The 20,786-nt window shown below is 37.6% G+C and overlaps 2 protein-coding genes across 3 annotated transcripts; one reads left to right on the top strand and one right to left on the bottom strand.

Moving 5' to 3' along the window:
- Positions 1-337: 337 nt before the first annotated feature.
- Positions 338-5,783, bottom strand: LOC122405099 (ionotropic receptor 21a). The gene is made up of 12 exons (XM_043409605.1): positions 5,615-5,783; positions 5,390-5,534; positions 4,039-4,221; positions 3,813-3,967; positions 3,515-3,611; positions 3,383-3,449; positions 2,548-2,788; positions 1,678-1,861; positions 1,514-1,604; positions 1,281-1,436; positions 1,006-1,089; positions 338-640 (listed from the first exon to the last, which is right to left on the bottom strand). Exons 1-12 carry the CDS (start codon positions 5,781-5,783, stop codon positions 338-340), a joined length of 1,875 nt encoding a protein of 624 aa, XP_043265540.1.
- A 2,876-nt stretch (positions 5,784-8,659) lies between these two features.
- Positions 8,660-12,983, top strand: LOC122405212 (3-hydroxyisobutyrate dehydrogenase, mitochondrial). Of its 2 annotated transcripts, none has more exons than XM_043409772.1 (7): positions 8,660-8,974; positions 9,350-9,429; positions 9,512-9,690; positions 9,747-9,868; positions 10,643-10,853; positions 10,922-11,048; positions 12,724-12,983. In XM_043409772.1, exons 1-7 carry the CDS (start codon positions 8,923-8,925, stop codon positions 12,904-12,906), a joined length of 954 nt encoding a protein of 317 aa, XP_043265707.1. In that variant the 5' UTR covers positions 8,660-8,922; the 3' UTR covers positions 12,907-12,983. The 2 variants fall into 2 exon arrangements, with proteins under 2 accessions (XP_043265707.1, XP_043265708.1); XM_043409773.1 differs by lacking the exon at positions 8,660-8,974 and adding an exon at positions 8,981-9,139.
- Positions 12,984-20,786: the final 7,803 nt, after the last annotated feature.

The following is a 20,786-nucleotide window of genomic DNA, read 5'->3' as shown; positions in this document are numbered from 1 at the left end:
ATACGATACGATAGATAATGTAATATGTATATACATATATGTATATCTACTATGAAAGGATTTTCCTCAAAAGGAAAAGGAAAGAAATAGGAATGGTGGAAGTGGAACCAGATTCGAGCAAATTTTATTCACTATTCATAAATTCATTTATAAATTATTTAAACGAGCAAAACCACGGCTAGTGTTCTTTATTCTCGATTAAAATTTGCCTAAATCAGTGGAACTATGAGTCAGATTATTTATTAGTCTCCGCCATTGATTACGATTGATTGATTACCAACTATCGCGAAAACGCATTTTATGGTCGTGAAAAATTCTTTTGCACCGCGATCATCACTTAGGGACGGTTCTTTAAGCCCCTTTCGATACGTTTACCGGCTATAGATCGAAGAACACGGTAAATAGAAGTCGATCCAGCGGCGCGTTTCAGTTCCAAATAAAAAACGAGCGCAGCTATCGACGAGCCAACGACCAGCAACGAAAATCCAGCAGCCAGAGGCCTCAGTCCGAGGACCTGCACACTTCCGTCGTAACCATCGTGCTCTACGAAAACGTCCCGAAGATTATAGCTGCTGCGTCTGCGGATGACGTTGCGCATATGCCAATTTGCAATGCCCGTTTGCTTCAACAACAACACCATCTGCGGACAAAAACACGAAGAAAATAGTTTACGCCTCGCAATTAAGTTCACTGTTCAGTACTTCTCGAACACCGGCACGATAGAACCTCGATTATTGCAGAAGATCAGTACTGAAAATTTGTCTTTATTCGTTAAATGAAAAGAAAAGCAAGGTTGACGAGAGAGAACCTGACCTGACTTAATCCCAGCTTACAATTTAACTGGATTTTTAACCCTCGTACAGCAGGGTCCATCGTTTCGATCCAATTAACGAAATCCAGATTTGGGTTAATATTTTTAATTCAGAATTACAGTTTGCGAATTATAAAAATAATTCGTCGATCGTTATCCAGCAAATATGGCGCACAAATTAAATGGTACTTTACCCTGTTCACTGGCATCAGAAGCCAAGGCTGGATCGCTACAGCTGCGTAGAAGCGTCCTACCGATTGTCTCATAAGTCTGAAATTCTAATGCAGCATGGGATTTAGTGTGTTCGTTGGAAAAATTATTTCTATAAAATTTTACATTTCGAAATTATTCTCGACTATAATACTTGTCTTCGTCGTACAAGTGGGTCGAAAACTAACATACCACGCAACTGACTCACGATTTAATTTAATTTTTGGTTCCCCATAAAATCAACGATTTTCGTGTTTACCTTGAGCTTGTCATTAGGTATGGAGTCGTCAGGAAAGAAGCAGTTGTCAACGATCTTGCCTAATATCGCGAAATTACCATCCGTAATGAGTTTATTAAGTTCCTCGGCGTTTTTTAAATTTCGAAACCTTTTCGGTAGCTGCACCGCGTAATCGTCCTGGGGGAAAAGTATACAAAAGTAATAAAAAAAAGTGTATCACGATCTCGATAAAAACGTGGTTCGCGATGATATACCGTGAGGTCGAAATAATCGCGAAAAGGCGGCGGCTGATTTATCCGTCCCCATGTTAAATTCGCCGCGAGGAACTGCTCCGTGGTATCGATTCTGGAACACGTATCGGCAAAGTCCATTTACGGGCCGGAAATCGGGCACGGCGACGGTGGGAATTCGACGTTACCTGTTTTCATATTCCAAAGTTGCCAGCCTGGCCGCAAGGCTGCTGCAATAAACGCTAATTATTAACCATCCAGCGGTCTGCCAGAGAAGTATCCCGAGTTTGTTGTTTGTCGTGGTTGGCGGCACAGAGCTGCTCAGGAAGGTACCGATTAGGTCGATCAGGCTAACGAGGAAATTCCGGAAACCTGACGAATACGAATTTATCGTTCATTTCTTGCAATTTACTTTTACGTAACTTTCGTGTATCTGTACGATTCTCTTTTCCATTTGCCACGTCTGTATTTTATATTATTTTGTTATCTACATTATTACGTTAAAAGATTCTAAAATTAATTGTTACCGAGTCAGCAGTAACCGTAACTTGTCTCCAGAGAAACGTAAACAGTGGTGGGGGAGGTTCGATTTCAACAAGTCGTAGCACAGATTCATTCATAAAACGAGGGAATACTGCGTGTGTCTGTACACTTCTATTTTTCATTTGTTTCATTTGTATTTTATATTATTACGTTAAACAATTCTAAAATTAACTGTTACCGAGTCAACAGTAACCGTAACTTGTCTCCAGAGAAACGTAAACAGTGGTGGGGGAGGTTCGATTTCAACAAGTCGTAGCATAGATTCACTCATGAAGCGAGGGAATACAGTGTTGCGAATCACAAACGATATTTTTACGCTCTCCGTCAAACTAATTTCCGCCATTCGTTTTACTCCGTAGGATATCACTTGACGGACGAGGAAAAAGATGATTGGCATTTTGTCATTTCATTGCTTTAACGCGATGCACGGGAAACACGAACGTGTTTATAATTTATGGAGCAGAAGAAGCATTCGTCACGCACGTTCGCATAGACGAAATCAATATCGAACTTACGTTTCGGAAATTTCGAGTCGATCTGTGCACGGCCGTACATGTACAGGCTCTGGAGAAGCAACAGGGACGCAAGTAGGGACCAAACTTTGCCCGAAAATGGCCTGGTCAGCGCCCAGAAGCTTGTTCTTGGTCGCGGACGGGGCACCAAGAAATTCACGACTAATTGGTACCATGGTTCCGAGAGGTGCACGAATTCGTTTTGATCGTGTATTATCCAGATGCCGCCGAACGCCATGTCTACCTGGGGCTCAGAAGATATTGGAAATGATAATACACATCATTCGTTGTTTATAATGGGAACGAGAAAGGACAATTGTAAAAATCGTACGGAAAGAATTCTCAAGAAAAAGTTATCAAAATCGTTATCAAAAAATTATTAAAAATCGTAAATTTCTGAATTTTCTCGATAGATAATAATCATTACTTATCGGTGAAATTGTTCTCCAGTCGCTCATAATCGACGATGGAAATATAAAATCACGATAAAATTTGAGATATTTAAATTGAATAAACAATTGTAAACATTCAATTGCACCCGTTTTAAATGACGAAAATAAAAAAGTTTTCTTCTGTTAAATATTGAGAAATATTGGTTGAAAGAGTAATGATTAATTATCTGCGATGAGGAGGTTTTTCTTGCATCCTGATGAAGGTTAATGTATGTGCATATATTATACTATTCATATGAATATGTAGTACACAAAACTAATGACAACAAATTTGAAATCTACTAAAGTCAGTTATTTTGAAGTACAAAGATGCATGTTTGACGAACTAATCGGTGAATTAATCGGTAAAATTTATTGCTAGTGTTTGTTTTCAGACACCGACTTGCCTTCTTTTCGTGTATCATTCCTATCATTCCACCATCCCATGCTGTAGCGTTGAAACGTTCTCCATATCTTCGACATACATTAATATTAATTTAAGAAAAAGAATAAACCGCGTGCATTTATTATATATTTACGGAGTGTTTCCTTCCGGTTTTCTTATCGTCCACGTGAAATTCAATTTTTCCGCCATGATCAAGAACAGTTGCATTTCAATGCCATCCCTTTGCAAATCTACAGTTAATAATAGATTTAATTATTAGAAATGAGGTAAACTAATCGTAAAATTCAGTCGAAGTAATTGTTGTCTTGGACGTAGAACTGAAAATAATAGGTTTATTGAACATGTAAGCATTAAGAAATTAGAATCGAGTGGAAAGAAAAGCGTTGTGTAATGAAAAAATAAAAACAGACCCACGTTATTAAGTTATTTACCAGTGTCATGAACGAAAACGTTTGCTTGCACGCCGTTGATTACTTTATTAATTGTGCGATTGAAGAACGTGAACGGAGGCCGGTGCACACTGCAAACTTGCATTTCTCTGCCTCGAAAATTGAAGTTGTCGTACTCGTGTTTCAGCCCGTCGTACCTTTGCATTTCAACAAAAGGAAAACCGATAACACCACAAATGTCCTCGGTTATTAATTCCAAAGAGTATACCTGTCATGCTTATTGAATATTCGGGGTTTTAAATAATTTTCCGACAGCCTCCATATTCCGGACACAGAGACGATAATCACATTTGCAATTCCGTACGAAGAGTAGTCGAGCAGACTGGAATTATTTGAAACGTTGTTATTCACCAGGATCAGGATCTCCGTGTTCCACAATAGAGATGGTATTCTGTGGAAAATTACTTTGGGTCATGTATCAGTATCAGATTCAATTTTTGTTAAATACTACTAGCCATCGGACCGTCTGAGCCACTTATGACCCATCCTACTATACAAGGAAAAAATTTTAATGGGAGATTCTAGAGGCCAAAATAGGATGAAAGTCAAGAATACCAATTTGTCGTTAAAAAATTATTAACGCTTAAAGCTCCGCCCGTACTGAATTTTTTTCTCGAAAATGCGCAGGATTTCGGGGGTATGTCTACCCACCAAAAATGATTGTATTTGACCCCCGCAACCGAACATAATTTTTCCAGAACGATTTGAAGTTTTTTTTTTTCATCGAAAAATTTGGGCACCCACCCCCTGTCGAGTTTTCTTAGGAATTCGTTTTTGATTTTTAGTCATTTTGTTTGACGCCCTACAGGAAAGTTGTCTAATACTTTTTTGTAGGTACCCATGAACTCCAGTTCCCCCCAAAATTTCAATGAAATATATTCACTATTGTAGGAGTTATGGCTGTTTGAAAATTGGACCAATTTTATGGGGTTTTTCTCATTTTGCGGAGTCAAGGAATAACTTTTTCAATATTGTTAGAATTTCTATATATTCTCCACTAAAATACGCATTGTCTGCATTTTGAAAACTTAGAATCCTCCTGAAAGCTTAGCTATTTTTTACTCGTTAATAAGTCCATCTGTGGGTCAAGCTTACGTAAACTATGTATATCACGAAATGAGTAATAAAATTAAAAGAACAGTGCTATTATCAGACCAGTAGGGGTTAATCGTTCAACGGGCACTGTCACGGACACATGTCTTCGCCAGTGGCTATAGACCGCTGTCACGTAAACGTGATCTCATTCCTGTCACTATATCACCGTGCACTAAATTCGTTAAATTTGGACAATATTTCACTTCGATCGTAAAGTGGTCTTTGCAAAATATTAAACGAAAGTCCAAATATACTGAACGAAAACGTTATAACATAAAATGAAGTATTTCACGATGTACAAAAGTTACACTGATTCGATCGAATATACATCAGATTATTATACGCTGGGGTTCATGAACTAATTTATCCCCATTTCCGGTACCACCATACTATTAATCCGTGTATCGAAGAAACGTTTTGTCTACTATTTTCATTTTACTGCATTCTATTTCGCGAACTCTTACTTGTCCAAGGATTTTCTAATTTCCTCGTCGCTCGAGCCCAGCAAAAGGTACCCGTTGCAATCGTAGGTGCTCTGTTTCAAGAGGTACTCGTACGGATAGACACTCCTGAACTGCCTGAACAGCACTTCCGTGTCCCCCATAGAGCCTGAATAAAATTCAGGAACCGGCTCAAAAAATAAACAAAAGTCGTGTCTCCGTTTTCTAACACGCTGATAATTTACCAACCATCGAAGAGAACGTTGCAGCATCTGGAAAATGGTAGCGAGAATCGGACGATCTTTGCAAAGTCGTCGTCGGTGATCCACGATTCCGTCGCGGAATCAAGAATGTCGTTCTTTGCATCCAGCGACGAGGCGGCTGACAACACCAAAGCGTAAAGCAACAAACCCGCCATCACGGCGGACCATAATCTTAGCAAATAATCGAGTCTCGTGTCCCGATGTTTGCGCCGAGTTCGGTTACGGTGTCCTTCGAGCAAACCGTCGATCCTTTCGCGAACTCAAGGGAAACCCTTTGTTTGATCTTCCAATTGGGAGCCCTACGAACTTGTCCGCGGTCTGGGTTATCTTTTTCACCGACCACCGTGTGTCAACAGTACGCAAACGTGGCGCGAGTCCGGGCTTCCGGTCTGGGAATGGGAACGACGGTTCTCAGCACCGACAGGTTCTCAGGCTCGCCGTGTAATTCGACGTAGGAGTTGTCGCAACGTACAGAGCGGCACGAACGCCAATCCGACCATTTCACGCGAGAAAATGAATCCGGAAATACCTATTGCATGAACTGTAATTTCTATTATGCGCCACCAGTGTCATTATGCACACTCGAGCCGAGGGTATAACTCTTGGTCGAGCAATTTTAGAAAGGGGTGGCTGGAACACGTGTTACATTTTTAAGGGTGGTTAAAATGGCCATTAGTAGTCATAGCCATTAATAATTTGCCACTACTCTAAATCATTACTTAATTTTTTAATTTTATTACACTTTCTAAATCTCAAGTGACTGACCTGGATTTGATTTAGCGACACAGACACAGTATTCATTATTATTATGAACAAAATTATTAACTTTTGCAAAAAAAAACCTGATAAATGGGCTGGAATGATTTTTACACCAAAATGTAGCAGACTAAATTAATTTTTATATGAATTCAATGTATTAGAATTTCATATTTAAACAGTACGAGGAAAAATAAAAAATACTTCGATCTTTTGCAGCTAGGATGCGTTTTGATGCAAGTCTGGCAACTTTTTTTTGTTTTTAACGTTTTCTGCCAGAAAAATTTAATTTTTTTCATATAGATCGGCCATTTTGCCGCCAATTATCGGACACGCGTATATAATTGCCGCTGACATTGTTTATACGTGCAATTTCACAGCTCCCAGTGCACACAAACATGGACGTCCAGGGTGCAGTTTGACGGTAGATAAGGGTTGCAAGGACAAAATGCAATTACAGCTGAAGCGCGAAACCTTGACTGACGAACTTTCCTTATACCCGATGCGACGGTGTTTCGAATCGTTTATGATAGACGTATGAAGAACATTTCTTGTTATCGTTCGTCGGTTCGCGTTTTATTATTCTCTGTTGCCTGTGCTCGTATATCACTCGTTGTTCCACGAAACACACTAAAGACGTTCGAACGACACAACGTGGGGCATAACTAACCAGTAATATAATAAATACATCGTTATTGTAGCTAATTTGCAAATAATAAGAAATTAGATTTTGTCAAGTAACAGTTATATTCTATCGTTAAGCTAACATCGAATATAGTATGGTAGTCAAGTTAGTACGATTACTTAAACTAGCATTTCCCAATTTCGTTTCAATTATGTCCCATCGTCTCAAAAATTTTGAAAAGAAACAATGTGGTGTTTGATGACTCCAATTGAGTTTATTATTTTAATTATAATCGAGAGTATTGATGACTGTGCATATACAGCGAATGAATTTATTAATCTTTAATCGTGACAATGTATTATATTTTTATATGATTGCTAGTACATTTATGTACTTCGTGCAATTCAGTTCATTATTCTAATGCGATTGAAAGTGTCCATCGTGACAACTGTAGAAATTGCCGGGTGCATGTTTTTCCCTTTACAATCCCATTTTATTACGATGAAACATAACGAACTCCATTAGACAAAATGTGTGCAATTTTGTTGTCCAAGTACGCCTTTACAATAACGACTTCTTTTTTGTTTTAGTCATAGAGAACCAATCCATTTCAGTTGCAATCTATTTAATTTCTTAAAACAGTGTTTATCGAAACGTGTAGGCAATATGTTAATATTCCACATGTCTCATTATTTTAATTACAAGAACACTATTAAAATATATTTTACTAATATTTTACTGAAGGTAGTCTTTAATGTGACCTAAAAAATAAAATGTGGTCAAACATTTTTAGATTGTCGAGTGCCCTTAGAAAATTTCTTATCTTATCAATTTATAAAAATAATTCAGTTTTTAATTTCAAGTAAGAACTGCACCTATCTTATGATCGTAACGAAACATTATATTTGAGCTGTTTATTTTCATTTTAAGAGCTGCGGTTATATTTCTTGCAAAATAACTCTCGCAGTTTGTTGGCTTTTCTGGTATAAATTCGTTGCTTGTGAAAATGTTAGACAAACGTTTCAAATAAATCTTAGAAAAAATTCTTTAATAAAGAAAAAATTGTATCAGAAAATACTGTGACGTATTTCTTTAATATTTCTCGATAATTAGATCGTAAAATATAATTTTGATCACGTGCACGTTCGAAACTTTCAAAGCATGTTAGTTTGGCAAAGTTAGTCGAGCCACGAGAACCGAAACACCTGAACGTCTCCCGAATATTTCGAGCTCCGGGAAAAGAAGCAAATACAATTTTTTCATAAATTCCCAAGATCATCGTTATTTATTTCCATCGTAACCGCGCGACTTTGATCTCTGCTATCGCGTCCAATGTTAAGACGAGTTCAACCGCGCGATCTCGACGTAACATTGAAAACAAAATCAGACAATGACACATGCAATCGGTAACTTGGTGGATCTGTCGGGAGGCCATTACCGCGCCGTTACGTGACAGACCATCATTTTGTCCCACACCGTTATTCCGATATAATTGCGTTTAATAGCACGTCGAAGGATGCACGCGATACGTTTGGAATAACATCAACAAACTTTATCGAAACGATAAAGAATTGGCCAACGCGTGGAAACACACGAACTCGGTCTGATAACGCAGATCGTTTCGACTGTAAATAGTATTCGTGGCACTGTCGGGCCTGAACAGTTTTCCGTTCGCGTGGAACGCGTCACGTGCTCGAAAAGATTTTCATTTCCATCGATTATTCCATGGAAATGGTGCCTTAAACCGGTATCGATTATTCGCGACGCTCATCGAAGGACGGGATATTTAAATCGAACGGCTCGTTAGCCAGTAGTTTCACACGCACAATTCGAAGAAGAACGCCTGAGGACAACGAGTTTAATTCCATCGTCGTGCCGTGGGATATTAGTTTCTCTTTCCCCCTCCCCTCGCGATGATGAGTGTTTTTATCTCGTCAACGTTGTTTACTCTTCGTGCCGCTACAGGTAGTTTGAATCACGACGATTGATTAAGCCGGAATTCGAAGTCTGAAAATTCTACGCTCGATGTACTCGCGGACACCAATTGAAATCGAAACGCGATTGACGATCTTCGATCGATGAAAGTTTCGCTTTATTGTGCTCGAACAACGTATAATTGACCCTTGATTGGTACCGTGGGTGAACATTCACTCGAGAGAAATTTTTATTCATCGTTTTATTATTTCGTTGTATTTAATTTTTTTACTGATGAACTTTGGCGTTGAAGAGAATATAGTTTTCCAGTATTACAACTTAAACTTATTAGATTTCATTGAGGTTTTGCAAAACGATATTCTGCAAAAATCGAATAAAATTTTGCGTTGTTTTTTATCAATCCAGGGTCCCGATGTTTCTCGAGAGTGGGATTCGTGGGTTTGGGCAACATGGGTGGCCACATGGCAAGAAACCTGTTGAAGAAGGTGACGACCCATTCGGAGTCACGCAGTATTCCGTAGAATTTCTTTTAAAGTAAAATTACGTTTGTCAATAATCGCATTGCAGGGCCATCGGTTGATCGTTTACGATATAAACGAATCGGCAGTGTCGAATTTAAAGGCGGCGGGCGCTGACGTTGCCTCGAATCCTGCGGACGTAGCGAAAGACGTCGAAATTGTTGTCACCATGTTGCCATCCAACGAGCACGTTTTAAACGTTTATAATGGCGATAACGGCTTATTGAGGTAAATTAGCGGTCGTAACTGTCACGCAGGTTATCTTTCATAGCTCGTGTTTGCAGGTCAGCGAAAAGAAACAGTCTCCTAATTGACAGCAGCACGGTGGATCCGTTTGTGTCGCAGACTCTAGCAGAGGAGGCTGAAAAGTCTGGAGTTAGCTTTGTAGACTGTCCGGTGTCTGGAGGTGATGATATTGAACAATGTACTGTGCAAAGATCGAAAGTTGCTCACGAGTCACATTTAAGCTCAGTCGCATTGCTATTATTGATTCACACTAAGAGTCTAAAGAGATAGAAGATCGAGCAGCAGAAGATTGAACGAAATTAGTGATGTTTGTGAGTTCTTGTCAACTTACAATCCGTGCACAGTACATTCAAGGACCGTCTAAAGTTCTTGGAAAGTCTGAATGTAGCTTTATATAGATTGTCCAGTGTCTGGAGGTAATGATATTGAACAATGTACTGTACAAAGATCGAAAGTTGCTCACGAGTCATATTGCTATTATTGATTCACACTAAGAGTCTAAAGAGATAGAAGATCGAGCAGCAGAAGATTGAGCGAAATTAGTGATATTTGTGAGTTGTTGTCAACTTAAAATCCGTGCACGGTACATTCAAGGATTGTCTAAAGTTCTTGGAAAGTCTGAATGTAGCTTTATATAGATTGGCCAGTGTCTAGAAATGATGATATTTAACAATGTACTATGCATAGATCGAAAGTTGCCCACGAGTCAAATATTCCCCAGTCATATTACTATTATTAGCTATATCGATTGAGTGGATCCACACTAAGAACTTAGTGGCATACTTTGGAGAAGATTAGGCGGAGTTATTGACTCTTCTGGGTCGTTGATAACTTTCGATCCGTGCACAGTACTTTGAAAGACTTTTGGAACAACCTCTAAGATAAACTAGCATTTTTCTCGAACGTTGAACAATATAATCTGCATTCACGACAGGTGTCAACGCAGCCAAAGATGGCGTCCTGACGTTCATGGTGGGGGGATCGAAAAGAGATTTTGAGCTCGCTGAACCTCTTCTAATGTCGATGGGATCGAAGATAATTCATTGTGGGAACGTGGGAATGGGTCAAGCCGCGAAATTGTGCAACAATATGCTTCTGGCTGTCAGCATGATCGGTACAGCGGAGGCGTTTAACCTTGGACAGAAGTAAACCGCGAGTTTAGTGGATTGTGCGCGATTGGTATAATCGTTTCACTAAAGTTGTCGCGTTTCAGGTTGGGTTTAGACGCAAAGGTGCTGGCCAACATCGTAAACTCGAGTAGTGGTAGATGCTGGTCCTCCGAATTGTACAATCCTGTCCCTGATATTCTCGACAATGTACCGAGCTCCAAAAATTACGAGGTATTATATGTATTTTTTAGTCGAATCGTTTTAACGAAAGAAAATATTTTACCTGAAAACATTGGTGCAGTATGACGCGTCTCTTTGCGAACAAAAGCGAAAATTAATTAAAAATGGTGGAGTCGGCACTATACGGCCTGCCAATCACTATTCAATACGCATTGTTGTGTTAATGAAATTTTATAATATTCATTCCCTCGAAAATTATTTTCGACTTAAACAACATTTTGGCTTGTTTTTTATACAGGGTGTTACTCTACCTATAGTCAATATTTTGGGGGGTGATTCTACAGGCGAATATAAGTCGAAAATCAAGAGTGATGAAATTGCGGTAAATGCTTTGTTTATTAATTATCGATGGTTAAAGATTGGCGTCTGGAGCGCCTGAATGACGGCAACTTGACGGACAGCGGTAAATACGGTAAGAACCATTTGTAACCGTTTGGTATTAAAAACTGTACAGGAAAAGCAGACTGGATTTGTGCGTACCGAAACATTCCTCGAATGCAAAGGGTTAATAGAGAAATAATTAAAATTCGAACTGCGGTGACAATAGGGCCGGTCAGTACACCAATATCGATCGGCGGCCGGGCTGTTCCATCAGCTGATTTTCGTTGGGGTCTTCGACGTTGCCGCCGATCGATATTGGTATACTGACCGGCCCTATTTTAAGTTGCCGTCATTCAGGCGCTCCAGACGCCAATCTTTAACCATCGATAATTAATAAACAAAGCATTTACCGCAATTTCATCACTCTTGATTTTCGACTTATATTCGCCTGTAGAATCACCCCCCAAAATATTGACTATAGGTAGAGTAACACCCTGAATAAGAAAAATTCTGTTTAATTTTTTTGGTATATTCGATTTTTGTTGCTCCAAAACCTTCAAAGATAAAAGACTTTAATTTCTTTTCAATACTTGCGTCAAAAAATTGTTAATCCCTGCCATCGGTGGAAAAAATTGAGTAAAGACGTAAGTAACTTGTAATTAATATGCACAAATCTTTATTCAGATAGAAATTTTACGTCGATAAAACTTTCATTGATTTTTTTCGTTATCGAGATAATAATGCACCCATCACCGATGCGCATATGTTTTCCATGTAATTGCATATATTATTACTTTGCATGTATTTTACATATTCACGCCTGTGATGCATGCTGAAACATCCACAGTCTAGTTATGAGCCAACTATTACAGTAATTGCATCAATTTACGAAACGTGGTGCCATTAAAATATGTGAAATTCTTTTTTTGTTTTTCAATTATTTAAGCCTCACTGTTCAATGTAACGTGTAAAAGTAAATAAATCTCTGTTCGAGGAAAAACAAAAATTCCTATATTCTATAGAAAAACAAAAATTATATATTTTAAAATACAATTATACATAATCTACAACGAACTACCATACATTGCATATAATATTTGATCGTTGAATTAATTTTTAATAAATTTCTTTGCATAACTGTTCCATGATCTTATAAATCAAATATTGTGCTTTATTATTCCATCCAGGAAGGAAAAAATTAACTATGAAAAATAAAAAGAGACGTTTCACATGTATACTATCTAGAACAGTAAACATTGTTATGGTATTCCATTGAAAAAATAAAATATGAATCCCCGTTTAATGATTGTTCGAATGAAGACTAATTATTTTTATTTAATTATAGAATGGTTTCAGTACAGCTTTAATGGCTAAAGACTTGGGACTGGCACAGTTTGCTGCTAATAAGGTGGAAGCAACTATTCCCTTGGGTTCCTTGGCGTACCAAATCTACAGGACTATTATAGCACATGGATTTTCGAAAAAAGATTTCAGTTTCGTTTATAAGTTTTTGAAAGGAGAAAAGTAAGAATGTGTGTGTTCATACTGGATTTTTAACAATCTGAAGTAATGCTCAATCTCATTAAATTATACATCTAATTGTAAGTACACAAATGTTATTCAATTAAATGTTTATTCTTCTAAGCTTAATATACATAAACTTGAGAGTATATAAGTCGGTCTTAGTCCAAAGTATCTTTTTAAAATTAACAAAAATATGTGCTAGTATACTGTGGGATCATTACCTCCCGTACTTGCCGCAAGAGGGATCGCTCTCTCGCAAACGCTCGTATATGTATATGTATATAATTTTACATCCTTGATATTCTGCCTCAATAATAGCATTGAATTTTGCGTTAATGTACTTGCTATCTTTTAACAGACGTTCGGACTGCACTATTCAGTCAAGACGTCTGTTAAAAGATAGCAAATACATTAACCCAGAAGTGAAAGAAGAATACACTGGGGCATCTACGGCAAAATGCCCAAGTTTATCGAGAAAGAGTTATCAATGTCTTGTACACTAGATCGAATGCATTGCTGTACGTTAGAATACTTCTCTATCTACTGCACAAAGTCCAAGCTTGTCGAAAAATAGTGTACCACAGACGAGAAGTATAGGAAGAGTAGACTTTATACCACAGTGCTTATACGTGAAAGCACAGACAAGGTATACGAGTAGACCTTTCATACCGACTGTCATACCGACTTGAAAATTCGGAGCTGATTTTAACGGTCTCTTCTCATGGATGGCGGTCAGTTGAGAAACTATTCATTGAATTAGCATTGATGGGCAGACAGCTGTAGTGTATGCGTAAGTACACGTGAGTTGACTATGGAAGGGATTGAAATTCATTTCTAAATCTGTTGGTAACGTTGCGAATTACACGAAAATGGTAATGGGGTTTCGAGACCCCATAAAAATGGATCAAAAAAATCCATTGGGTAAAAGATCTACCTGTATACCTCGTCTGTGACAATACTCTTGAATCTTTGATGAATCAATGAGAATCAAACTAACCTAGTGAAGAAGTTCTATATTTATGATGACCTATGCAAAGCGGATCGCAGCCAATTTGCTAATATTATTTAGTTTTTAATTAATAATTGCATTACCCAGTAATACGATTATTAATTAAACGGTAAATAATATTACCCAGGTCTCACCACGTGGAGGTTGCTGCGAATGGAGACCCGAAGGGAGATAGATGGAATCAAAGTTCCATCGATCTCCCTTTTAGCTAAGCTTAGCTAGATTACTAAACTAAAGAGATAGAAGATCTTCTAGTTTAGTTGTACCAAGTAATTATTTCGTTTGAAAAGGGGTGAAGCTAGATTATGGGATACGCGACGCGACGCGATGCTGAACCGTGCGGCAGATCTTCGGATCGAATCAACACTGCCCTTGGTAGATTGATTTCTATTTCTAGAAATCGATCCATCATGGGTAGGCGACTAGATCTTTCGGACAAACTGGACGGCCGATCACATGTTTCGATCGATGAAACAGCGGTGACCGAAGCTGGGAACGAGGGAACGAGCGAGAAAGAAGCTACTTATTGAATAATTGCTTGGTAGGACGCGGAGATACGTATAATAAAGAAGGCTTCGACGTTAATTTTAATACTCGCAACGAAGCTTAAGACTAATCAACTTGGAATTAAAAGTCCCTCGGCGATTGATGCGTTCTCCCTCGATGTCCTTGCGATTGTTCCAAAACTGAAATCAAAACTAAAATTTATATTAGTGAGATATGCTAGGAAATTGAATAGACACTTAAAAATGATCTATCACCTATCTTATATCAATCAGTGTCATCGAAACAAATATGATGTATGCATCGACACAATGTTATTCGTATCAAAACGAACGTTCTTATATTGATCAGAGTCATCGAAACAAATATGGTATGAAAACGAACATTCGTAATAATGAAAGGAACTGGGATCGAGACACCAAGTTGAATCAACACCAAACAATCAAACGAAATACCTCCCAAAGTACCCAACCAAACTACTCAACCAAAGTACCTCCGACACAATGTTATTCGTATCAAAACGAACACTCTTATATTGATCAGAGTCATCGAAACAAATATGGTATGAAAACGAACATTCGTAATAATGAAAGGAACTGGGATCGAGACACCAAGTTGAATCAACACCAAACAATCAAACGAAATACCTCCCAAATTACCCAACCAAATAAGTCAACCAAAATACCTCCGTAGAATATTACGAGAATTCGAGCAAGAACGTAAAAATAAAACTTGATGAATTTGTATAGAAACAAATATAGTATATGATTGAAATCAATATTATATTATTATATCCTGCAATATTATACATATCAAAGTAGTCACATAAATTCGAAAAACAATGTAAAAGTAGAAACAGAGAAAAGGAACATTCATAATAACCAAATAAAATCAGATAGATAAATAAAGTTGAATTCACATCAAACAAACAAATAAAAATAATAAAATATAAATAAGTGGAATCACAGACGAGATATATGAATAGACGTTTCACGTAATGTAATTTTTCGGCCGGAGTTTCTGGGGTCCCGGGACCCCATTACCATTTTCGTGTCACTCGCAACGTTATCAACAGATTCAGAAATTAACACAAGAGGAAGTGGGACAGAAAATAAAATTGCATAAATTTTATTATTTTTTAACGGAATTAAAGCTGTAGGGTCTATCATTGGACATTAATCGATTAATTTCATTGGAGAAATCAATCGATTAAGAGTATTTACAAATTTCAAGATTATTAAAATTCCTAAGGATGTATTTCATTGATACGTACACCGCAAATTCTCTATTTTTTATTTTAAATTGTAATACATCATTTATTAAAAAAATAACTCGCCAGAAACGTATTTGCGACTCGAAATCAGTTTAATCAGACTGTGCATCGGGGCCTCGGAAACTTCTCATTCGTCACTTTCGCACACTATGCCCAATTGCGTGTACGTGAGCTCGTTGAGTTTCGGAATAGCCGAGAAGAACAGGCTGATAATCGCTTTCCTTCTCGCTCTTGCATCGTTGACGTCGCTTACATTTCTCGAAAGCAAGCCTGCTGGCATCGCCACCTGTTCGAATCGTTAGTAAACGACAAAAGCCATCGTGACTGACAAACCTTACATTTCTCGAAATCGGACCTGGGCGCTTTTTGAAGATTCATTGACTTTCCATACGAAGCGACCATGCGTTATATACATATACATGTTATACATGCTAGGAACTATAAGTTGTATAACTTTCGTCGTATATCTACTTTCTAATAACATGGGAAAATTTTAAAATATAAAAAAATGTAAGAATACTGTAGAATTTTTGCAATGGAGAATTATTGAAGGAAAATGAATTGATTATATACATATGTATATATCGGACACATCCCTCGCAAACACGCTGCAAACATTAATGAGAACAAACCTGCAAATTTGTCCTTTTTTAAAACCCCGCAACTGATTTTTGACTCGGAACACGTCCTCTTCATTTAGCAATTATAATAAACGTAGACTCATAAAAAATTCGTAAAAATAACAAAGTTATAGCCATTTAGAAGGAAGAGTACCCAACGGTTAATAATCATACAAGAAATTTTAAATGAGTTTTTCTCGAAACCATATTTTCGAAATTGGCTAACATGATATCACAAATTCATATTGATTAATGGATTTGAAATTTATAGAGACATGCCTGTATGTTAGAAATTTTGCCTTTGACGGTTCTGGGGTAAGTCCTGTGCCGTTCCTCACAGTGCTCTTACCGGAAGGTCCCACGCCTTCCCCACTCCGTGGCCAGATCCTTCAGGACAAAGTCTTCATTTTTTCCAGCAGTACGACGTCAGGTCGTCTGCCTCTTTTAACTACTCTCTCTCTATTCATAAACAATCAATGCCTCGACACGTGCTACCTGGAGACCCAACGCGGTCGTCCGCTATCGCGTCACCCGTTGCCAGGCCTGTTTAGTCTCATTCGCTCTTTAGGCCACATGCACCCCAAACTCTGTCATAAATGTATCGTAGACTGAGCGTCCTTCAGTGGTCCTTACATTCGACTCTCTTGGAAAATACATTGTCGCTAGCGTTTCTGGAAAACAAAAGCCGATCCTCTATTTCGGGGGAATGTCCACGCGTCGCGTCCAACCATTGTTGCCGTGGCGAAATCGACTTTTTTGCCTTCGCCTTCGAAAAAGATTAAGTAAAAGAGTTTCCCTCATTGAAAGAACAAAAATTTTCCAGTCCTTTATTTTCAGTAGGGGCGGTGTCAACTTCCATTCATTTTCATGATTGATTTTAATGAGTCAGCGTTTTTTTAAATTGCTAAACAAAGAGGACAAATAGGACAGTATTCTCAAATATTTTCAGATTTAAAAATTAAAAATTACAGTGAAATTTATTCGGTTGTTTAGACCCAATAGTATTAATAGTATAAATATATGAACGCACGTTCATAAGCATAGTAAAAAAATGTCTTTTTTTTAATAGTTAAAATATGATCAAGGGGTCCTAAAACGTGTATTTCCGTAAACAAAATTTTTGTTTCATTATGGTATTTTGCTTATACGCCTACATAGGTCGGAAAGTCAAAAATGCCTGGGCAGTCGAGAATCTCGGCTCAAGATTATGCGAGATCGAATTTCGGCTGTGTTAAGAGCAAAAAAGATAGACTGACATTCGCCGCCTTTCTCGAATCCTCGAAGAGATACGAAACGCCAGAACTCATATACAAGGAGGTTGGTATTAGTGTGTGTAAGTGGTGGGGCAGCTCCCTTTGGGCACGGGTCTGCCATCTGATAATACTGCACTGTCTTTTTCAATTCCCCCCATAGTCAACTCACATTTATTTACGCACTCCTTCTGCTGGCTGCCCATTAATACTAATTCAGTGCCTAGTGTCTCAACTAACCGCCATCCATGAGAAGAGGTCGCTAAAATCACCTCCGAATTTTCAGGTCGGTATGGCAGTCAGATTCAGGCGCGAAAGTCCATTAGGTGAAAGGTCTATTCATACATATATCTCGTCTGTGTCCCTACTCACCCTATGCCAGATCATGCGTACGTGAGCTCATGGAGTATCGGAGAGTCGACAAAGGCAAACTGACACACGCTCTTTTTCTCGATTCTCCGAAGCTGCCCGAAGTAATTTCGGACCGTCTCGTGGGAGTCGAGAGAGGAAGACTCATTTGTGCTTTATGAACTGCGGTAACTAAATATCAATTTTTTAATTTCATCAAAAATTTCAATACATGCTCGACTTTTTTTCTCGACAGTGGGAAGGATTTTGGGGGTATTTTTGCTCCTAATATGATTGTAATTGACCACCGCAAGCAAATATACTTGTTTCAGAAGAAATTGAAATTTTTTTTTTTTCGTCGAAAATCTCTGGCACCCCCCCTTCCCTTTTTTTCGAAAAATTCGATTTTCACTTTTGACAAATTTACTCGACGATTTACAGATAAATAGTCTAATACGTGTCTGTAGGTACCCATGGGACGTATTTCAAGCTCTGTTTCAAAAAATAATTGGAATAAAATAACATTTAATTTCATCAAAAATTTCAATTCCTTTAGGAATTTTTTTCTCGACAGTGGGAAGGATTTTGGGGGTATTTTTGCTCCTAATATGACTGTGATTGACCACCGCAAGCAAATATACTTGTTTCAGAAGAAATTGAAATTTTTTTTTTTTCGTCGAAAATCTCTGGCACCCCCCCTTCCCTTTTTTTCGAAAAATTCGATTTTCACTTTTGACAAATTTACTCGACGATTTACAGATAAATAGTCTAATACGTGTCTGTAGGTACCCATGGGACGTATTTCAAGCTCTGTTTCAAAAAATAATTGGAATAAAATAACATTTAATTTCATCAAAAATTTCAATTCCTTTAGGAATTTTTTTCTCGACAGTGGGAAGGATTTTGGGGGTATTTTTGCTCCTAATATGACTGTGATTGACCACCGCAAGCAAATATACTTGTTTCAGAAGAAATTGAAATTTTTTTTTTTTCGTCGAAAATCTCTGGCACCCCCCCTTCCCTTTTTTTCGAAAAATTCGATTTTCACTTTTGACAAATTTACTCGACGATTTACAGATAAATAGTCTAATACGTGTCTGTAGGTACCCATGGGACGTATTTCAAGCTCTGTTTCAAAAAATAATTGGAATAAAATAACATTTAATTTCATCAAAAATTTCAATTCCTTTAGGAATTTTTTTCTCGACAGTGGGAAGGATTTTGGGGGTATTTTTGCTCCTAATATGACTGTGATTGACCACCGCAAGCAAATATACTTGTTTCAGAAGAAATTGAAATTTTTTTTTTTTCGTCGAAAATCTCTGGCACCCCCCCTTCCCTTTTTTTCGAAAAATTCGATTTTCACTTTTGACAAATTTACTCGACGATTTACAGATAAATAGTCTAATACGTGTCTGTAGGTACCCATGGGACGTATTTCAAGCTCTGTTTCAAAAAATAATTGGAATAAAATAACATTTAATTTCATCAAAAATTTCAATTCCTTTAGGAATTTTTTTCTCGACAGTGGGAAGGATTTTGGGGGTATTTTTGCTCCTAATATGACTGTGATTGACCACCGCAAGCAAATATACTTGTTTCAGAAGAAATTGAAATTTTTTTTTTTTCGTCGAAAATCTCTGGCACCCCCCCTTCCCTTTTTTTCGAAAAATTCGATTTTCACTTTTGACAAATTTACTCGACGATTTACAGATAAATAGTCTAATACGTGTCTGTAGGTACCCATGGGACGTATTTCAAGCTCTGTTTCAAAAAATAATTGGAATAAAATAACATTTAATTTCATCAAAAATTTCAATTCCTTTAGGAATTTTTTTCTCGACAGTGGGAAGGATTTTGGGGGTATTTTTGCTCCTAATATGACTGTGATTGACCACCGCAAGCAAATATACTTGTTTCAGAAGAAATTGAAATTTTTTTTTTTTCGTCGAAAATCTCTGGCACCCCCCCTTCCCTTTTTTTCGAAAAATTCGATTTTCACTTTTGACAAATTTACTCGACGATTTACAGATAAATAGTCTAATACGTGTCTGTAGGTACCCATGGGACGTATTTCAAGCTCTGTTTCAAAAAATAATTGGAATAAAATAACATTTAATTTCATCAAAAATTTCAATTCCTTTAGGAATTTTTTTCTCGACAGTGGGAAGGATTTTGGGGGTATTTTTGCTCCTAATATGACTGTGATTGACCACCGCAAGCAAATATACTTGTTTCAGAAGAAATTGAAATTTTTTTTTTTTCGTCGAAAATCTCTGGCACCCCCCCTTCCCTTTTTTTCGAAAAATTCGATTTTCACTTTTGACAAATTTACTCGACGATTTACAGATAAATAGTCTAATACGTGTCTGTAGGTACCCATGGGACGTATTTCAAGCTCTGTTTCAAAAAATAATTGGAATAAAATAACATTTAATTTCATCAAAAATTTCAATTCCTTTAGGAATTTTTTTCTCGACAGTGGGAAGGATTTTGGGGGTATTTTTGCTCCTAATATGACTGTGATTGACCACCGCAAGCAAATATACTTGTTTCAGAAGAAATTGAAATTTTTTTTTTTTCGTCGAAAATCTCTGGCACCCCCCCTTCCCTTTTTTTCGAAAAATTCGATTTTCACTTTTGACAAATTTACTCGACGATTTACAGATAAATAGTCTAATACGTGTCTGTAGGTACCCATGGGACGTATTTCAAGCTCTGTTTCAAAAAATAATTGGAATAAAATAACATTTAATTTCATCAAAAATTTCAATTCCTTTAGGAATTTTTTTCTCGACAGTGGGAAGGATTTTGGGGGTATTTTTGCTCCTAATATGACTGTGATTGACCACCGCAAGCAAATATACTTGTTTCAGAAGA

Source organism: Colletes gigas, unplaced genomic scaffold (genome assembly GCF_013123115.1).
Source record: "Colletes gigas isolate AHSC1104 unplaced genomic scaffold, ASM1312311v1 Colletes_gigas_Sc00004, whole genome shotgun sequence".
NCBI classification, from domain to species: Eukaryota; Metazoa; Arthropoda; class Insecta; order Hymenoptera; family Colletidae; genus Colletes; species Colletes gigas.
This window is presented reverse-complemented; position numbering and strand designations above follow the sequence as displayed.

Excerpts from the sequence above, each read along its gene's own strand:
- LOC122405099 (XM_043409605.1), bottom strand. The coding sequence starts at position 5,783 with ATGGCGGGTTTGTTGCTTTACGCTTTGGTGTTGTCAGCCGCCTCGTCG. Across the intron at positions 3,450-3,514 it reads AAACCGGAAGGAAACACTCC|ATATGGAGAACGTTTCAACG; the intron begins GTAAATATATAA and ends TGTATGTCGAAG. Across the intron at positions 641-1,005 it reads TTCTGATGCCAGTGAACAGG|ATGGTGTTGTTGTTGAAGCA; the intron begins GTAAAGTACCAT and ends TTTTGTCCGCAG.
- LOC122405212 (XM_043409772.1), top strand. The coding sequence starts at position 8,923 with ATGATGAGTGTTTTTATCTCGTCAACGTTGTTTACTCTTCGTGCCGCT. Across the intron at positions 9,691-9,746 it reads GGCGATAACGGCTTATTGAG|GTCAGCGAAAAGAAACAGTC; the intron begins GTAAATTAGCGG and ends TCGTGTTTGCAG. Across the intron at positions 9,869-10,642 it reads AGACTGTCCGGTGTCTGGAG|GTGTCAACGCAGCCAAAGAT; the intron begins GTGATGATATTG and ends CATTCACGACAG.